Raw genomic sequence first — 21,178 nt, 5'->3', positions numbered from 1 at the left:
AACAAGCAGAAGAGACTTGTTTGGGCTAAAGAACACAAGGAATGGACATTAGACCAGTGGAAATCTGTGCTTTGGTCTGATGAGTCCAAATTTGAGATCTTTGGTTCCAACCACCGTGTCTTTGTGCGACGCAGAAAAGGTGAACGGATGGACTCTACATGCCTGGTTCCCACCGTGAAGCATGGAGGAGGAGGTGTGATGGTGTGGGGGTGCTTTGCTGGTGACACTGTTGGGGATTTATTCAAAATTGAAGGCATACTGAACCAGCATGGCTACCACAGCATCTTGCAGCGGCATGCTATTCCATCCGGTTTGCGTTTAGTTGGACCATCATTTATTTTTCAACAGGACAATGACCCCAAACACACCTCCAGGCTGTGTAAGGGCTATTTGACCAAGAAGGAGAGTGATGGGGTGCTGCGCCAGATGACCTGGCCTCCACAGTCACCGGACCTGAACCCAATCGAGATGGTTTGGGGTGAGCTGGACCGCAGAGTGAAGGCAAAAGGGCCAACAAGTGCTAAGCATCTCTGGGAACTCCTTCAAGACTGTTGGAAGACCATTTCAGATGACTACCTCTTGAAGCTCATCAAGAGAATGCCAAGAGTGTGCGAAGCAGTAATCAAAGCAAAAGGTGGCTACTTTGAAGAACCTAGAATATAAGACATATTTTCAGTTGTTTCACACTTTTTTGTTAAGTATATAATTCCACATGTATTAATTCATAGTTTTGATGCCTTCAGTGTGAATCTACAATTTTCATAGTCATGAAAATAAAGAAAACTCTTTGAATGAGAAGGTGTGTCCAAACTTTTGGTCTGTACTGTATATAATATTATACATTTACAAATAAACTTGTGTTTAATATCTAAAATATGAAATCAGACCCACAGAGGTGGATCGTTTTACTATACATGACTTACAAAGATATTTTGATCCAGCACTAAACTCGGCAGGCTGAGTGAATGAAACGCTCCCTGACAGATGGAAGTTGACATTCAACATCTCGCACTGCATCAGTGTCGGGTCTCCACTTTCATTGATTCCTTAGAACTGTATTGTATGTTAGATAATCTGATTAAACTAATGATGATGATGATGATGATGTCTGCTCCGCTCTGCTACCTCATTCTTCTCCCACAGCGTCAGCTCCGGCTTCTCCTGCTCCAGTTTCTGCGAGCGGTCCACCACAAAGTAGATGATGTAGATGCTGCCGGCCAGAGACAGCAGCACCAGGATGTTAGCTAAAATACGCAGACTGATCAGAACGGCCCTGAAGAAGAGCACAAACACACAGAAACACATTCATCAGTTAGACTGCACAGATTTCCTTTTCAAAAATCAGGAAGTTGATAGTTCTTCAAAATGTTCTATATATGTATTGGTATCCAAAACATTAGGTAACAGCAGCTGGAAACTTAAGCTAATCTTTTGCTAGAAAGTTACTACATTTAATATCAGATACTAAATACTACTATAGAGATAGATACTATAAGACTTTTACTTGAGTACTCTTCATATAAGTGACTTTCATTTTCACCAAAGTAATATTTTATAAAATTCCTCTTTACTTTTACTAAAGTATGACTTTAGTAGGTATGCACATACTCTATTCACATAATAATCTATGGCATGTGAGTTGGCTGACTGGAGAAACAAAAGGTGACTCTGTACATACAGTACAAGAAGGAAAGCTTTAAACCATAGACCTGTTCTTCCTCCTGCTCTGACACCTGTACAGTATGTCAGAGTGGAGGGTAACCAGCGGAGCTGAGATATGGAGGGAGATACGGGGCACTTATTCATCTCATTCTAATCTCTTCTGCCACTCCAGTCATGTCCTTTTTGTGATTTACTTTCAGCTTCTGTAACTCATGTCTGGATGAGTGCACGTCACTGTGTGTACTGATTTCAAATGCAGAGTGCAGTAAAATTATTCAAAGGGGAAACGCTGACCTAACAGAGGAAGACTAATCAAGAACATGCACAGAAAACGAGACGAATAACAAAGACTCCTACAGACTGGTATCCTTCTTCTTCTCCTGCTCTTCCACAATGGCCTCCTATTAACAGAAATATTATCATTATTATTATTATTAAATATTATTATGTGATTAAGAGTGAAACACAGTCAGTCTCACAATTTTCAATCCATAGAATCTGTACATGTTGGACATACATTAATACAGAGATACAAGGGGGGAAAGGGGTGTCCTTGTGTGCGTGGGTGTGTGTGTGTGTGTGTGTGTGTGTGTGTGTGTGTGTGTGTGTGTGTGTGTGTGTGTGCGTTTGTGTGTGTGTCTGACCCTGATGTTGTTGACGATGGCAGCTCCTTTGCTCTCTGCAGCCTCTGGGTTTCCTATCAGGTAATCCCAGGCACAGAACACCCTCCAGCAGAAGGTGAAGTTCTCATCAGAGGCACTGGCCAGACTCAGACGAGAGTTCTTAGCCATTCTGCAGGAGTATTATCATTCAGAGCATATTATCAAACCATACATAATTATCATAGCGACATTATAGAATAGTGATGTAAGTCAGTCGGCCAGTCCAACACTTTGGTTCTGAGTGAGATTAACAGTCTCTGGACAGATTTCCTCTGACACCAACATCAGGATACATTTACATTTATGGCTTACACAAAAATGATTTATGTCAGGGATGCACAATATGGATAATTACCTGCTTCTCATGGCTGATACGATAAGAGTAGTGACAGTTTCACATTTCTCTATCTTATAAAGAAGTTCCTAACCTGTAGTTTATGCACAGCTGATGGTAAGAAAGGCTCACAGACTTTCCCTCCTCTCTGAACACTTGTTGAATCGCAAATTACAATTGTGTTGTCTTGTAAAAAACAAACAAAAGCATCCACACCGGCGACATGTTTGGCTCTCTAGTCTACACATATAGAGGCTGCACTGCAATTTGGTTTGATATAATCACTTTTTTTTCAGGCTACAATTTCATTATGAGGCAGTAACTGATAATGTAAATTTCCCTTTATCAGGACGATAATTTATTGGCCTGATTTTTAACGTATATATTGTGCATCCCTAAGAAATGTCTATTTTAACAGGTAGATTACTGTGAAATCATTCGTGGGATTACCTCATTCACTTAAAATACCTTTCCTATGGTGTATCCCTCAGGTCAAACAAACCACTCTCTAGGCTCTGAGAATGTTACAACTATGAAATTATCATTCTTAAATATATGGTTGAGTCTGTCCACTTCATTTGTATTGTGTGATGTAATGAATACTGCCTCAAGGGGACACTACAGGGGCTTTAGTGGACATGGTGTGGTCATATCAGCATGTGGTGCTGCGAGACAAATATTTGTACCATCAACCCCTGCCTCATAACTGGCTGCTAGAAACCATACAGCAGCTGGCTCATTTAATCAGCCGATAGTGGCCTATCACGGATATATCAGTGTCAGCATATAATTGTCTAATATAGTGCAAAAAAATATGCTTGGGGCTATTTGTAACGATTGAATTCCCAGTGAAGTGCATTGATGTCTTTTAGGACAACACAGTTTATTGTTGAACTGTATAATATTCTGCCTCTGTTACATATCTTTGTCACAAGTGTTGATAACACACATAATAGCCTCTAAAGTCATCACTGTCCAGATGACTTGTTGTTGATCACCAGCGCAAATTCGCATGTCAAAGTCCCATAAAATTCGGCTCTAAGCAAAAACAAAAAATGTGTAGATGTACTTAACCCCTGTGAGCAGATCAGCTGGTGTGACCAGATCATTATAGTAATGTAATAATCGCTGACTAACCATTCAGCTACTGTCACCCTTACAGTGAGCAACAAGTGTCTTGGTGACATGACACAATACTGATCGGCCGACCTGGTCAAGTTATCTTCGTCGTAACATTACATTAATACATCATCAAATCGTTATCACAACAGTGTCAGTTGCAGTGGTGTAATCATTACTTTCTTAACAAAATGATGAAACTGTAGGCAAAGACAGCCATCCCAACCAGGAAGTAGGCGAGGGGCAGCCGGTACCCTGCACTGCCAATTTTCCTCACCCTGCCATAATAACCATAGAATAACACAGAGTACTGCAGGTAGCCCTGTGGAGATCAAGCACACACACACACAATACATGTTCACAACAAACTCAAGGAGGTGCAGTACATGATGACTGTACATGACAAAAAACATCAACGACAATTACAGTACAAAAGCTATGCAGTCTAACACGTAACACTTTAACAGCAAAGCACAGAGAGAATCATTGTGAATGCTAAATCTCTTTGATGGATCTTGTACTCGGTCCACCACTGACCCAAGTGCCATTAATATGCAGTTGATACAGATGGTACACACAGGATGAATTCTAATGTTTGTGGTGACTCCCTGACCTTTCCTCCAACACCACTGTCATGTTGAATATTCATATTTAACGGGCAGATTGCCATGAAAACATCATGCAACTATTTTACCTTAAAATAACAGCAGATCATCTTAATGTTACAGTGACTTGTATTAGGGTGAATGTCTCTGTCTCAGTCACTCTGCCTCCCTGTCACTTGTTTCTAAAGTGTGTATCTTCAGTGAGAGGGCAGGATCACAGTGTGTAGAACTTTACAGCAGTACATCACACACAGCACCAACTATCACTGATTTCAGTGAAACCAGATTATATCTTATGGAGAAAATGGTTACAGGTTCCCTCTGATGACCTGCGGCTGCTGGGCCTCAACTGTGATTCACAGAGTTTCCTCTCTGGTTAGCTCTGCTAGCTGACTCTGCTCAGAGCACACAAGGTTTTTGGGTGTGGGACCAGAATGGGCACCAGAACCGGGCTCAGCAGCCTCTACAGACATCATGACAGAGGTGAAGAGACTGAAGAGGGCGCTGATGGAGGAAAAGACACAGTGACAAGTGTCAGACTGGCTTTGAGTCGTCGGTGACAGCCTCGCTACATGAAAGGCTGCAGACAGACGTGGAGCTGGACTTGTTGCTGTTGAATAGTCAGTGATATTAGCCACATGCTAAGTTATATGTCTTGTGTTGTTGCACTTGCTTGATGTTTGGCTGAGTTAGTCAAGTTATCCACTCATTAGTTTTTGATCATGAACCAAGTCAGCCCATTTCATCAGAGGTGTAGCTGGTAGCATGTTACAGACAGGTGTTATAGTCTCTGGTTCAGATGACATTAGCTTAGCGGGCTGTGACTCTCCTGAGTTGTGTGCAGCGTCTGTGCAAATTTTGACTGCCGCATGGCAAGAATGCCTGATCGGCATGTTTACTTCAAGACAAACGTTTTCAAGACATCACATTATCATGACGTGCTGAGTTTTGTTTGTAGTTAGCATGTCACGATGTAGCGATACATTACATCTGACAAATTATTACAGAAACCTGAGATTTGTATTCACTGCAGTAAATATGAAAAGGTTGGGGGCGCCAAATTGTACAAATTACAAATGATTACATAACGTTACTTTAATGTTCATTATGGTTTCACTCAGATTTGACAGGACAGGAACTATTCTTGTGTCATATTTGGCACCTGGTGTGTGAGAGGGAGTGGTGTCACTGAAGAGCAGCAGTGACTGGTAGACAGCTGTTAAAATGAAGAAATGAAGAAAAAGTGTTTGAATGTCCTCAATGAATCAAAATTGGCTCATTCACAGTGTTTGATCACAGGTTAATTTTCTTAATGCATAAGAGACAATCATGGAGTGAGAGTGCCTTGGATTAGAGGTCAGGGAGGCAGTAAAGTAATGTCTGAATAATGGCCCATTGTGTCTGTTAGTAATGTGCTATTGACAGAGCAGTAAAAAGAAAGAGAGGCTTGCCCCAAGAGACCAGATGGTGTCCAGGTCCTGGGCTGAAGCCAGATGCTCCTTGGGGATAGTTTTACTCCTCGTTGTTCCAAACGGAGCTCCCGCCAGCAGCTAGTACACACAAACACACACCAAGTCAATACAGTATGATGGTTATACATTAAAACCCTTCATCCACTGTATATACAGGGAGAGAGAGGGGGGCCATAGCAGTTACTTTAATTTAAACTTCAAATCTGGTGATAAAAGTTGTGATATTGAATAAGTCTCGGGAAAACAAGACTTTCTTGAAGCATCTAAAGAATTTATAGCAGGCAAGAGCTACAGTACCAACACCTCCAAACACCCAGCCAAGTTACCAGAACAAAATGTTGGCAGTTAACATATCTGGAAAACCACTGATATGGTCACATTTGTGTCATGTGTACCATATTGACATTTATGTATTACATATGATGTACACATTACATGTTTATGAGCTGACTTTTATGTCAGGAGTTGGAGGGGATGGTGGTGGAGATAAACTGGGCAGGACGGTTTGGTTCCAGCCGTGATGACAAAACCAGGCATTTTCAGCCAAAACACGATCATCTCCTAACCCTAACCAGACCATAATGACAGCACTGTCACAGCATGGAATTGAAAATTGAGCCTAAAGAAATATTAACTTTCAACATATTGTTGATTTGCAGAAATGTACACTACTTTATTCTTGCAATTGTGTCGAATTACCTAACTGTATTCTATATGCTGCACAGAACAGTTACATACTGCACAACCTGCTTACATTACGATAAATACACTTTACTATTGCTACATGAGTACTGTACTTTACTTCATATTTTATGTTTTTAGATTTCCATCACAACACAGATCTAACAATTCAGTGTATTTGCTGTACATATAATAATAAACAACTTGAACTTGTACGTGTTGGGCAGAAGGATAAACTGCTACGGGTCAAAAACAGTCCCAGCACACACAGTAACTCCTTCTAATATCATCAACTGTTGTTTTTACATTTTTTTGTATAGTTTAAAACACAGAAAATTCACAGTGTTAATTCATTAGGTTTAGAGGTTTAGGGAAAGTTTGGTTACAATAGTAAACACTTGGTTATGGTTAGGGAAGAACCATGGTTATGGCTCAAAGAAACCAACACTGACCATCAGTAGGAAACAGGTAACAAACAGCTGTCTGCTGTGTTAAAGACTGATGTTTTCCACCCTGAGAGCTCAGAGGGAGAGCTGCGGACTGTGTCACTCCATAACAGCATCACATCTCTCCTTTGCACTTGTCAGACAAGAGTAATAATTACTAAAGCCACTAGAGGGCGCTGACACTTGATCTGAAACATATGTCCTTTTGGACCTTTGCTTAAATTAATATAAATAAAACCATGTTTTACAGTTTTTGTCTGATATAGACTCACAGTTATTCAATGAAATAGTGACGTAGAACTCTTGCCTCTGACTTACCCCATGTTACCCTAAAAAAGTAGGCAGACTCTGAAATTAAAAGTGAGGAATAACTGAGCTGATCCTTCGTTCCAGACTTGGTCACACCATGTACAGTCACAGACATCTAATCTGACAGAACATCCATGATGTTTGATGTTGGATGATGAAACTCATTAAGCAGAGGGAGACAAACAGTAGATGGTGTGTGAGGGGAGACAGTGGGAGGTTTGTCCCGACACACGATGGAGGGGGAGAGAGGTGTAGAAGACATAAATGGAGGAATAAGGTCAGGCGTTGGGAATGATAGGATAAGTCATGTCTGGGGAAATTGCTTATGTCTGCAGGTCACTGACAAACATAAATCCAGCAGCATTTTCTTCTTTTGTTCTCGTCTACAGTTTGTGCTACTACTGGTTGAGCTGAAGCTGCCTCAGAATCACCAGCTACAAGCTCTGTGATCAGTGAACATGCTGTATGAACAGAACATTGACACGGGAGAAGAAGTTAACAAAGCATCTGGAGATTGAATCCACATAATTAAATGAAAGCGTCTCATACATGGGTCATTCCATTCCAACTCACCTAAAACCTCCCAGTTCATGTCATGGATTCTTTTTAAAACATCTCCACTAACTTTGACTTTGTTGCAACCAAATGATGATTCTGTCATGATTCTGTGGTTTCCTGTTTTATTTTGAAGTTTTACCCTCTTGTTGTGTTTTGCTTTTCATTTCCTCCCATTGTTTGATTCCCTGCCCTTTCTCTGTGTCCACCTGTGTCTTGTTTGTAATTAGCCCTTGTGTGTGTGTATAGTCTGTGTGCTCCCTCATGTCCTCCTGTGTTGTCCTCCTGTGTCAATCACCCGTGTTTTCCCTGGGCCTGTTCCTGAGTCCTCCAGTGTCTCCCTGTGTTTTGTCCCATGGTATGTGTTTGGTCTGTTGCTCCTTGTGTTTTTGCTTATTTGTACTTTGCTTTACCTTTTTGTGTTTCTACTTTGTGTCTTGCCAGTTTGCAATTCTTGGTTTTGATTATTTAGTTTTTGGATTTTCAGTTTTTGTTAATTAAAGCTCACTCATTGTTCCTTATCCTGATACCTTTTCTCTGTCTTGGTGTCCGCTTTTGGGTCCAACTTAACAACCACCTCCTAACTGTAACAGATTCTGTGCAGTATTAATGTAGTTCTGTCACATCAAGAAGTAATTTGGTCCTGCTAATCGTGATTAACAGTTCCTCACACATATTTTTTCACAATATCATACTTTTTGAACTTTTTGTGACACATTTAACTCTGGCTGGAAACACACCCAGCCAAGCAATGCTATAGAACATTTTCTGATTATATCTGATAATGATAATAATAATAATTGAGTTTTACCATCTCAATAATGTCAAATTATTGTTGTTGTACTGATGAACATGGTATACAGAACAAGCTAAACTGCTCTTTAATTAATCACCAAACACACAATGATAAATCACTGTTAAGGCAACTATTCACACGATTCACATGTGATATGCAGAATTGTATATTAAACAGTGTCAGAGACTTGCTGACCTCTGGTAGGACGATGAAGGCTCCAGTCATGATGGTTAGGACAATGTTGATCCCAAACAACCAGCGGAGGAAGATAAAGTAGGACGCCACGCCCGACCCAAAGTGACCTTATCGAGACAGAGGACACATCTGACTGAGACTGACTGACATGTAGCATGCACCTCACACACACAGTTATATAGCTGTACATAACCAATATTAAGTTATATCAATTACATTTTCATGACAGTTTAATGTATCTTTCTGTGACCTGAAAAGGTCCAACCTCATGACTTTGGTCAACATCCTATAGTTTGACCATATCAGTGGACAAGTGTCCAGAAGAAAATGCATTGAGGTTAAGGTATGTCAAGTACTACAATGGTCAGTTAACTGAGAGTAGAGTGGGGCGGGTTGCCCTCCACTACATCCTCAGATATGACAGGACAGACATAAAACAAAATGAATGATAGCATATTGGGCTTTATCCAGTAATAGAATTACTTGAATTAATTCTGTTGAGAAAACTGTCAACTCACTTTCGATTTTCTTGATCCTCACTTCCCAGGGGATGAACAGAACCACGATGTTGTAAAGCACACGGGAAAGTTTCTTCAGCAGCTGCAAGAAGAGAAACACCGAGAAACTTCTGAGTCACTCTGACAGACACACACTGCCACAACGGGCAGGAATCACAATGTGCTGACTGTGGATATATCTGACTACTTCTGAAGAACTGCTTTTATAACTATACAAAATCTGTCATATTAAAACGGCTTTGTTAGTAACTCCAGTCTTGCATCTCAAGGTGCACAAAACAATATAGATATTGATTTTCATATTTGATCAGACTGGATCATAGGAAACAGTTTGTAATGATAATACATTTTATTTTTAAAGAGTTTTTCAATAATACAGGAAAGATTTGGTGATTATTTAGATTGAATTCTAGAAACCTAAACCACAATAAAAACGTAGAATTAAACGTATCATATTTATCTTGTGACTCTATCTAATAGGGCCACTGACTGTACTAAAACTGTGCTGTTAAGGCTTCTGGTTATGGTTAAAATAAACATTGACTGTTGCTTTTGCAAAGTTATAACAATAGACACCACTTCTGCCTTTGCTGTTGAGACATAACTGTCATCATCATGCAGAGGTCTGACATAGTAAATGTAAATCATCAGGTGTGTTGAATGTTAGAGCAAACAGCCATGCTGTTTTTTGTAGAGACGCCAGTCTTTGGCCTAAAATGTCATCTTCATGTTATTACATTCTTTACAAATTGTAAGTCTTGTAGAGTTTGCATTACTCTCAATGTAATTTTGTTGCAGCTGAAACAATGTAACTGATGATGTGATGAAAAATAGAATCAGACCTGAGATGATGATTATTAATCAAGATAAGGTCAGCTGGACCAATGATTCTGATTTTCAATTAACCAGGAGCTAAACTGTAGAATTAATAACTCATCATCAGGCTGCTCACTAAAAGTCAATTTATTCTAATGGGGCCTGAGCAGCCTGAACATTTTAATTAAACTGAGCTATAACAACAGGGCTATAAATTCACTCATGCTGCTGTGCCGTGGCTGCGTAGCTCTCATTCTCTCTGCCTGTCTTCCTCTCTGTTTATGTGTGTATGAAATACAGACAGACAGATCAAGTAGATGTAGTAATCTACAGGATGTGTGTGTTCAGCCTACAGGAGGAGAAACGCTGTGTTGGAAGGAAAAGGAAATCCAACATGTTTTATTATTCTGGCTCTGATCATCAAGTTGCTGCAGTGCAGTGAAATAACACAGAGCAGCTCCACGCAGCACACAATTAGAATAAATGGAGCTGTGGCTGTACAGTACAGAGCACATATTTCACCGAATCTGGAGGAAAAAGGATGTCGAGACAGCCTGAGCAGAGAGATTTTTAGTTGTTTTTAATTTCACATTTCTGTGGCGTTTTGGGAGGCTGGGTTCATTTTATCTTGTGTCTCGGCCCACCCTTGAAGGGGCATTTCCACCATACTTGAAGGGTAACTCAACTTAACCAACTTTACACATTAAGTGTGTTTACAGGTATTGGGGAGCACTACTGCATGTGTGAAAAAGCCTCTGTGGCTCCAGAGGAAGCTGCGTGTAATCTGATAAATTGCCCCCAGTGATGTCACTGAGTGGCTATGTGCATTGTGGGTAATGTAGGCAGCAGGTTTTGAAAAGAAAGAAGTATGCATGGAATAAAAAAAGGTGATATCTACATTACCCACAACTCAACTTAGCCTCCGAGTGACATCACTTGAAGACATTTATCAGATCACATGCAGCTTCTTCTGGAGCAACAAAAGGCTTTTCCCCTTTTTATAATAGTACTCTCCAAGACCTGTAACCACACTATTATATGTTAGTAGGTGGTTACCCTTTAATGGATCCCCAAAAACGAGCCTAAAGAATACAATAAATATTTTAACCAGCTGGAACTGAAGGAACTATTTACTATTCACCCTCTGATTTGCTAGTATTCCTATTTTCATCAATCAGTGGTGGTTAAAGTTGCAAAGCATCCTTGAAGGTTAACATACAACATGCAACATATTACACAAGTGAACGTGTCAAATCAAACCATTTTCTGTTCTCTACAAAGATGCATTTAAAGCTGGGATCAGTGTTACTGCATGTCAAAGAGAACCACTGTGAACGACAGCGGATGGTTGGGGGGAACATACATCAGCTCCTGCAGTCTGGTATCCTCGGGTTCTGGTCAGTCGGCCCTCATACTTCAGAACAATCTCTCTGGCCTGCCTGGGAAACAAACACACACAGATGGAAGCTCACTAAGTACATTTACTCAGATACTATCTTCACATTTACACTTCTATTACTACTCCACTACATTTTTGATGATGAGTACTTTTGGCCCTTTTATCTGAGGACTGTGATTCTTTAACACATTTTTAAAGAATGAATGATGATTGGGGGTCAGAGTGTGATTGCACAGTTTGAGGTATACTGGTAAAGATGATGGATGAACTTGAGGTCTGGATAACCCCAATATGAAAGTGAATGGTGTTGCCGCCATTTTTTCCTGTACAGAGTACATTACAATTAATCAACCACTCAAGAAAACAAAGACTTATGAGATTAGAAACTTAGAGATACATCTCCAGAACATGAATTTGAACATTGGATAAATTCTAGTTTCATTTTGTTTGTAAATTAGAGTCAAAGGTTTTTACAGAGGTAATTTTGGATATGTCCTTTCATCACTCTTTAAATCAGAAAATACTGTTACCAGCTTAAAAAAAAGAAATAAAAATCAATTTATAGAATATTTTTTAGGAAGTTGAGATTCTGGCTCAGAGTCAGAGTCAGACAAAAAAAGCCTTTAAGATATGAATTATTATATTATTCCATACATTTTTAGGCAAAAAATGATTATCGTAAAAAAAATGATAACAAATAAAAGCGAAACACTAATAGATATCACCATGGAACTTCCCCAGTTGATTGCGTACATTGAGACAATTTGTTTTTGTTTTCGGAAATTTTAGGTTTGAATATGCAAATGAAACCATTTAATTAAATACATTTGCATAAACATCTGAATTAAAATAAACACTTAAATGTATATTTTGGACATTTTCTTTCCACTACTCTGAAAGAAGACTTGTTATTGAAGCAAAATTGCCCACAATCTCAAAATTGACGAGTACATGAAAAAATTGTGCAGTGTCTCCCCTTAAGAAACATTTAAAACTTTGACTTGTACTGGAATACTTTCCATTGTTGTCCTGCCATGTTTACTCAAATGATCTGAATAGTTCTTCCAACACTTCATACAGAACCAGCACAACACACAAATCTTACAGTATTTAGATTAAAGGATAACTACCGTTTTTTACAACCTGGACCTTATTTCTAGCAAAATATATGATCATTTACTCACCCAGATAACTTTGGTGTCATTTGGCGTCGTTCGGACGAAATTAGATCCAGTGGAGCGCCGCGTATATCCATATAATGCGAGTGACGGGGCACCGAAGCGCAGCCTTTATGAGCATTATCTGCCACGAAACTAGTTCATTTCACTAATATTTTGTTACGATACGCTAGTGCTATTCCCCTCTGAGTCCGGGCTCGTCTGTTGTCAACATCCAGGGTCTGTAGGTTGACCTACTACCTCTGACCTGGAAGATGTCGTCTCTGAGCTCCGCGCGCACCCGCGACAGCCGGCTTGTTTACCTGTAGCTGCTACTGCTAGTTTGACCCCGGATGTTGATAACAGAGGAGCCCGGACTCAGAGGGGAATAGCACTAGCGTATCGTAACAAAATATTGGTGAAATGAACTAGTTTCGTGGCAGATAATGCTCATAGAGGCTGCGCTTCGGTGCCCCGTCACTCACATTATATGGATATACCGGCGCTACACTGGATCTAATTTCGTCCGAACGACTCCAAAAGACACCAAAGTTATCTGGGTGAGTAAATGACCATATATTTTGCTAGAAATAAGGTCCAGGTTGTAAAAAACGGTAGTTATCCTTTAAGTAACCAAGCTAGCTTATCCTTTAAAGGATAAATCTCAATTCTGCAAAAATTCTGCTTTTAAGAAGGTTTGAGTTCAGTATTTTGTAAAATAAAAAATGTATTAGCAAGTGAGATGAGGAGATGAGAAGATGAATCATGACATATAAAGACAGCTAGCCAAACGAAACAACCTTTTATGACAAGCAATACACATCCTGACTCCAGCTACGACTGCTATTTGAGCATGACACTGTTCTTTACCATGTCAACAGTCTGTGGGCTAAAATAACCCAAACACAAATCCAGCAGAAGCTTTTTGGAGCTTTCGCCTCATTTCTTTTGTTAACTTGTCACCAAAACTCCACAGTTGGGTCAAAATGATGACACCCAGACAGATCCAGACAATCAGAGAGATGGTGAGATGTGGTAGGAATGAAATTCTAGTGTGGATGTTTGAGTTTAGGTTATTTTGTCACACAAATATTCATCTTTTCGTGTCAATCTCAGAAAGAAAGGAAATGTGTTTCCAATTTGTATTTATTTTCTTTATTACCTGCTTTAGCAACACATGTAATTATTGTTATTTAATATTATTTGGAACCTTGAACTATTTTATGTAATGGGTGGTATTATATGGTTTTACTGTGACTGTTATACTGTCCACCTCTTGTAGACTGTATTATTCCAGTAGAAATATTTAGTTTGTTCTGTGGTTTAAAGGTGACAAATTTGTGTGTTCTAAAATGTACTCTTTAATACTTTCATACATTATGCTGAATAATAAGGCCATAACATTTTAAAATTATAATGCAAAGCAGTCACAGCAGACTGATCACAATAAAATAAACTGTCTGAAGGGATTCTGTAGCTTTACAGTCTATAAGGGAGTGAAACCAGCTCATCCTGTCACAGCACCGGGGACAATTCAGAAAGCTATGAGCCATGTCAGTGCAGAGACTTAACGTGCATTTTACACTCTCCAGTGGATAACTGTAGATTTTACAGTTATGAAATATACATGGATTCATTCTGTGATATCACACCATTAGTTAGGCTGAGAGCTGTGGTAAGAGTCAAAATTACAATAACTCAAACTAGAATTTGTCAGAAAATCCCTGATTTGTGATGTGAAATACGAGCTGTTATTGCAGCGGGAGTAATCGCAGACATTCAGCCTGAGATTAAAGAGGGTGTAAAAACGCAGACTTGCATCCCATCCCTGATGATGGTAATAAAACCTCTGCGGTAATAACAAACTGCCCATATAAAACCTGTTATCCATGGCACATACTCAGCACATCTTAGAAGCTCTCTATCTACTCGGGTTCTCCCTGTGTCAGCCTGTTCCCTATCTACTAGTCTAATGACATTTAGCTGAATGTTACAACACAGCCTACACAGTTTTGTGTCTGATCACAACACAGGGATAAGCTGCTTTAAAAATGTGGACCTCCAGAAGGTCATAGAAGAATGTTGGCAGCGATAAGTTTGTGTTTAGCCACAGAGCTGTTTGTGGTAAATGGTAACGAGGTAAACCATAGCAAATGATTACGTGTCATTGGAAATTAAAGTATATCTAAAAAAAAATTAAACTCAGTTTAAATCCTGCAGCGCACCATTTACACTCCACAAGCAAATGTCTTAAAAAAACATACACTAATATGTTTATGTGTCTTCTGCCTAATCTATGGTCAGGCCATGACATAGAGGGAAGAAATGATGAATCAGTCAATATTAACACTATCAATCAACAACAACAATCAAAGTTGCAAACAGCATTGGGATGCAGCTGCTAAGGCTCTATAACCAACCTCAAAATCACCTTCTTGTATAACTAATGTACAACATCATTGAAAGCTGTATCTGTTAATTGTGCTGTAAATGTAAAAGCCCAACTAGGGACAAGAGTTACTAATAATTATAATAATAATAATAATAAAATGCAGTAAAGTCACACCAAGTACTGTTACCAAGTTATGCATGTAATGTTATTTTAACCCACATCCCGATGTTTTTCCTACATCTAACCAAACTGTGAGCGACACAGGTCTGGCTCACCTGTTGCTGGTCATGTTGTTTTGTGAACCTATGATTGAAAATAAGTATGTTTAGACAACCAAAGCTCTTGTGTAAGGTTGGGAAAAGTTGGTGGTCTTGGCTAAATATTGAAAAAAGTCAACAGTGACTTTAAAGGTCCAGTGTGTAGGAGTTAGTGGCATCTAGCGAGTGCCTGCAGACTCCAACTAACAAAAAAACCCTCTTCTCACCCTCCCCTACAGTGACAGCTACAAACGTGAAAAACAACAACACATATGTTTGGTTTGTCTGTTTTGGGCTCCTGTAGAAAAACAAGGCAGTGCAAAATGGCGTACTCTGTGGAAGAGGACCTCACTCTGTAGATATACTGTAAAGGCTCATTCTAAGGTAACGGGACACAACGATTCTTAGTTTCGGATGATTACAGACGGATGAAAACATAATTATGAATATTGTATTTGTCTATAGACCCCCTAAATCCTTCACAGTGGACCTTTAAAGGCGTGACAGGACATTTTTGTTTTTTCAATTTTTTTTTAACCAAATGCCTTCTCAACCACATAGGAGACTAATGTGGGTGTCGTTGTGTACATACACCTCTGGAGGGTTTGGTGGGGGAGCTGCTGGGGTTTTGACACACTCACTGTTAAGTCAGTGATATATTTATTTGCAGAGCACTTTCATTAGGAAAAGTAGTCTTTCTCAACTGTACAGTGTGTGTGTGTGTGTGTGTGTGTGTGTGTGTGTGTGTGTGTGTGTGTGTGTGTGTGTGTGTGTGTGGTTAAGAGCAGAAGAGGAGGGGCAGAGTAAACCAGCACTCCACAGATACAGAGGGAACAAACAAACAGTGGGGTACTTTAGGACTTTAAGCTTGCGTCTCATTGGCCATGGTCTGGTCCGAATGTTGGCAATGATCTCTTTCTGGTACTGAATGTTCTGGAACATCTCTTCTGGGTCATTGCTGTCCACCCGCTCATCCTCTTTATCTTCATCATCGGAGGAGCTGTAGGATAAGACACAAGGGCACAATGAAAAAATGGCTCGGGCTGTTACATCGTAAAGATAAAAAAAACTTGTCATCTCAGGGACAGTATGAAAATGTATTGGAAGGGGAGGCGGGGGAGACTGACCCTTACGTTTTATTTAATAAAAAAGCAAACTAAATTAAACTAAATGTTACATTATTAGGATATTGTTACTAATAGTTTTATCCATCCATTACAAAAAGTAAAAATACATCTGAATTAGATCAGATGATGTTGTAGAGATCAGATATCTGACTGTCAGTCATAATCAAATCACTAACATGAGACCTGAGTCACATTTCCAGCTGTGATGGTTACTCAGAGGGGACAGTTTCCTCAAGACAAACTTCTGTCTGTTAATGGTTACAATCCAGTCCACACCAACTGGGAGATCCTGTTATGGTTGGTTACCAGTAAGTTTTTTTTATTCATGGCTGATTTGGTTTATGATAATGTTTAGGGGGGAGGGGAGGGCTGGAGCCGATCCTGACACTGGGTGACGGTGGGGTACACCCTGGGTAAGTTGCCAGTTCATCACAGTCAACATTTTCCTGTTTTTTACCAATTAATAGTTCATTAAATTAGTTGTCAACATGTAACATGTACATTTTTTCAATTTAATTATTTTTTTTTTTTTTATTCTTTAAGTGGATGAAATATACTACTCCACTGTTGGATTGCAGGTGTACAAAATGGAGGACTGTCACACTAAAGTCCAGGGTTCACTTTTATACCATAAGCCATATCGTAAGTCACTGATGACTTTATCTGTATTAAAACAGACCATGATCTTTTCCTAACCTTAACCAAGCGCTGCCAGTGCCGATGCATAACCATATAAAGTTGAATAATGCTGTGGTCACTGAGAGTAGATGGAGTATTGCAAGACTGCTGAATTTGGCAGAAAATAAATTAAATACATCATCCGTGACCATTTCACTGATACAGTCAGTATCAACATTTTTGTAACTTGGTATTTACATTAATTAACATTTCTTCATTATGTTAATAGAAATTGTAATTCAGTCTAAATGCATCCGTTGTTGCAAACTAGTTGTATATAAACATCATTTCTGGGAAACAGGGCTGGGGAAATGGCACCTTTATGTATGTGCACCCAAAAGCTGTACGATGTAATTTTTGAAAAACATTTTTTTACAATTAATCTTATAAAACAGAGCAGAATCAAATGTTACCCACTCCCTTGAAATAGTATGTACACAGTCCTATCTCAAACATCAACAATTAAATAATTAAATACACCCGTGTGTTTTATGCGAGAGAACAAAAAGAAATCTGAGATACATTAGGAGCATATTGGTATGTAAAATGGTAAACAATATTAGCATTACAGTTTTAAAGAGATGCGGGAACACAACAGAAAACAGTCCAAATCTAGAGCCTTTCTCTTTTCATCAGTTCAACTTGGCATTCTGACTCCTCATCTTTATTATTATTTTTAATGTATTAATTAGAACATCCTCCTCAAGTGGCTGATTTTTATTCATAAGTCATAAATCCAGAAACGATGCAAACACAGGAAATGTGGAGAATGCATTTCCTAACAGCCAATAGTGCTGATCAATATTTTGTCATGTGAATTCTGAATGTCTCGTCCAGTAGTGCCTAGTGAGCAAAAAGCTGAGGATTTGGAGACATAAAAGCATGCATGCACAGGGATGAAAGATTAACAACACAACTTGAAGGTCATTGGACCAAATCATGTGTGAAAAAAAACACTGTCATACAAAAATGACACTTCACCACCCTTCACCATTCTGTCAGGTATAACATAGCTTGTGTAGCATCTTAAAATAAGTGAGTTAAGTCATATAGTTCCTTTCAGAAAGAAATGTGCAGTGCTCTTCTTCACTTGCAATAATTATAATAATAATTACATTTATAATGAGTAAATTATTACATTGTAATAACTTTCTGACCTGAAGCCTGTGTACATTTTAGAAACAGTCATGTATCTATTCCACTGTTTAGAATAAAACTGAGTTGTGAAGAAGACTGCTAACCTTTGAGGAGAGTCAATCTGATACGTGTAAATGATTTTTAAAAAATGAGAGAAAGAAAGAACAATCGATCCCAGAGGGAAATGTTGCTGCAATAGTCTTTTCTTCGTCCCATCCAAAATAAATATCTTCCTATTTAAAGGTGTCTGAATTTTAACCTATTTCTCCTACACACAGAGTTAAGACTTGAATTAGATCACTGAGACGCATTTTTGATATTGTGTTAGTTCATTTATAAGTCAATCAAGTTTTCATTTGGATGCTACTGTTATTTAAAGAGCTGATTATTGCAGAAAGAACAGTGCAGTGAGAAAAAAACAAGAGATATTTTAAGATATTAAATTGGAGGCTAATTCTCAGTAACAGAATTTAAGGAGTAGTAAGAGTAAATGGTCTAAATCTCATACTGATGTTAAACTGACTTCAGTTATATCTAGGAGAAATAGGCTGGCTAAAGATGAGATGTTAGTTTGAATATTCCGTTCCTGTGAAGAGTGTTTCATCTTTAAATATATGAGATACATGCAGTACTTCTGTTGCATGCCATAACTCAACCAATCACCATGACACTTTGTTTTTTGCTAGCGTTCCCACATCCAAACAATTACTGGATAATTAGTTAGTACTAGTTATTATCTAAATTCAACCAAATGATTGATGGCATAACAAACTGGGTTCGCTCCGTTTGAACTGTATTCATGCAGATACACTGCCTTTCTTTTTTATAGCATCATTTATTCAAAACTGATCAATGTTTTGATTTACAGAGCCAAACTCTTTGATAACCAGTTAATGAGCTCAGACTAAATTCACAAAGATGACCAACAGGTCAAAATGGAAGTCAAGAGTAATAGAGCACACAGGAAACTCTTTGTAGTTTTCCCAGATGATTAGATTGAGTAAATGACTAATTGTATAATCTACAGGATGTCATTTGAGGCTCAGAAAGATGACAGCCACAAAGTGTGAGAGAAACAGACTGAGAGAAAAGCAGAGTATCTGCTCAGATATCCTGACAGAAGAAACATTGATAAAAAGAAAGAGTGAGCACACTCACCCCTGCTGGTGGTCCTGGTAGGCTGAATAAATCCTTCTGGAGTTCTTTCTGATACTTTTGTGTCTCTTGGCTGCAGACAGAGACCTGCTGCTGCCAACCAAAGGCTCAGATACTGTGCTCATGCTGGCTCTGCTCAAAGCGTGTGTGCTTGACAGGGTTCTTCAAAGTGTGTGCAGGTCAGTGTGTGAGCAGACCCTGCATGCTACCTGACTGGACTGGAGGGTCTGTACTGGAGCTACCTGCTGAGCTGGAGTCCCACTGGAGCATGACACACAGCAGCACAGACTGAAACACACACACTCATCAGTCCAATCACAGCCATACTGACTGCTTAAAGGGACAGCACCACGCAGACCGCAACTACTGTTCTTATTTTGAAAATCATGTAATCACTACAGTAATATGCTGTAAGTGCATCAGTTATGACCTGCAACTAAGAAATTTACATCAATATTACCAAAACAACCAGACCTTTGTACGCCTGCAGTTTGGTTGGGTTAAGGCAGCAAAATGATTTGGTTAGGATCAAGTTAAGGTTACTGCTTCGGTTTAATAAACATTGTGGTTGTGCTTAAATTACTGTTACTTTTGTATCTTCAGTTCAGAGCGTACATACATTACATACCTATCTTGAGTTACATTCCGTAGACAACAATCCATCCCTGACCTCCTCCCATCTGCCATCTTTGTTGCTCTGTATTCTACTTCGCCTGACCGAATATGGTCCGGCTGTAATAAGCTGCTTTCACAGCCTATCTGATGTTTTTTCTGAACAGGACAGCCTGTAGGCTACAGACTGTTATGAGACGACAGTAGGCTACAAATGACATGCCTTGATGCTATAATTGTGTTGAACACTGTCCCATTAGCAACCAAAGGATACTTAGCTTAGAAAGCTATTCTGGCTGCCCAATACTAGCTTGTTGTTTGGTTGCTAGCTTGTTAGCTCATGAGCTACAGTAATTCAGACCTGAATTACATCATTAAGCTTCAAGGACCACTTTTTTGTGAAGAGGCAGATACATTTCACTGTGCCACCTGTGTAACCAACTTTAAAGGGTAAGTTCAACCAAAAATGAGTCCTCCACCCTCATGCTATGGAAAGTCGGATGAAGTTTCGTAGTCCACAAAACATTTCTGGATCTGGTTAAACGTATCCTTTAACTACTGTTTCGTTCTCACTGTGATGTGGGCACCCGTAGTTAAGTATGTTATAAGGATGTTGCAAGGACTGTGAATTTGGACAGTTACATGACTTTGGTAGGTAACAGAATAGTATGTGGCATAACTACTGACTAAGTGAGAGGCAGACTGTTAAGAGAAGCAGATCTGACACTAGAAAAAGCCATTGATATTTGCAGTGCAAGAGAGATTACAGCCAAGTCAAAGCTCTGACAGAAGAAACAGAAGTGAGCAGAATAAGAACAGAAAGGCCAAAAGACAACAAAGTTAAAGCTCAAACAAGACAGACTGAACAAAATGTGTCAAACTGCAGCAGCACAAGAAAAACCCATTTGCCAAGACGGGCAGATCACAGGGTCATCAGCAACAACATGGAAAGAAAGTGCATGCAGTTGAGCAAAGTGAGAGTGAAAATGACATGTTCATCGGAACAGTCGAGATGAAGCATGAAGAGCACATCGAAGCGATGGAGTCTGTAGAGACAGATACTGAGGGAGAAAACTGGTTGAAAGCCTGAGGAT

The 21,178-nt window shown here is 39.3% G+C and overlaps 1 protein-coding gene across 1 annotated transcript in view; it reads right to left on the bottom strand.

Annotated features, from left to right (window-relative positions):
* tmc3 (transmembrane channel like 3) overlaps positions 1 to 19,597 on the bottom strand; it is a gene marked incomplete at its 5' end in the record, with an annotated part of 38,253 nt that extends 18,656 nt beyond the window's left edge. Inside the window, 10 exons of the mRNA XM_084370735.1 lie at positions 1,126 to 1,273; positions 2,020 to 2,063; positions 2,307 to 2,454; positions 3,957 to 4,099; positions 5,834 to 5,932; positions 8,837 to 8,943; positions 9,355 to 9,436; positions 11,534 to 11,609; positions 16,229 to 16,375; positions 19,476 to 19,597. Of these exons, the coding sequence (XP_084226861.1) occupies positions 1,126 to 1,273; positions 2,020 to 2,063; positions 2,307 to 2,454; positions 3,957 to 4,099; positions 5,834 to 5,932; positions 8,837 to 8,943; positions 9,355 to 9,436; positions 11,534 to 11,609; positions 16,229 to 16,375; positions 19,476 to 19,597 (1,116 nt within the window). The remainder of the gene's footprint in view (positions 1 to 1,125; positions 1,274 to 2,019; positions 2,064 to 2,306; positions 2,455 to 3,956; positions 4,100 to 5,833; positions 5,933 to 8,836; positions 8,944 to 9,354; positions 9,437 to 11,533; positions 11,610 to 16,228; positions 16,376 to 19,475) is intronic.
* Between the last annotated feature and the right edge of the window lie 1,581 nt (positions 19,598 to 21,178).

Source organism: Pagrus pagrus (genome assembly GCF_965226575.1).
Source record: "Pagrus pagrus genome assembly, chromosome: 1".
Classification (NCBI taxonomy): Eukaryota; Metazoa; Chordata; class Actinopteri; order Spariformes; family Sparidae; genus Pagrus; species Pagrus pagrus.
Note: the sequence above shows the minus strand (reverse complement) of the source record. Positions and strands in the feature narration are given on the sequence as shown.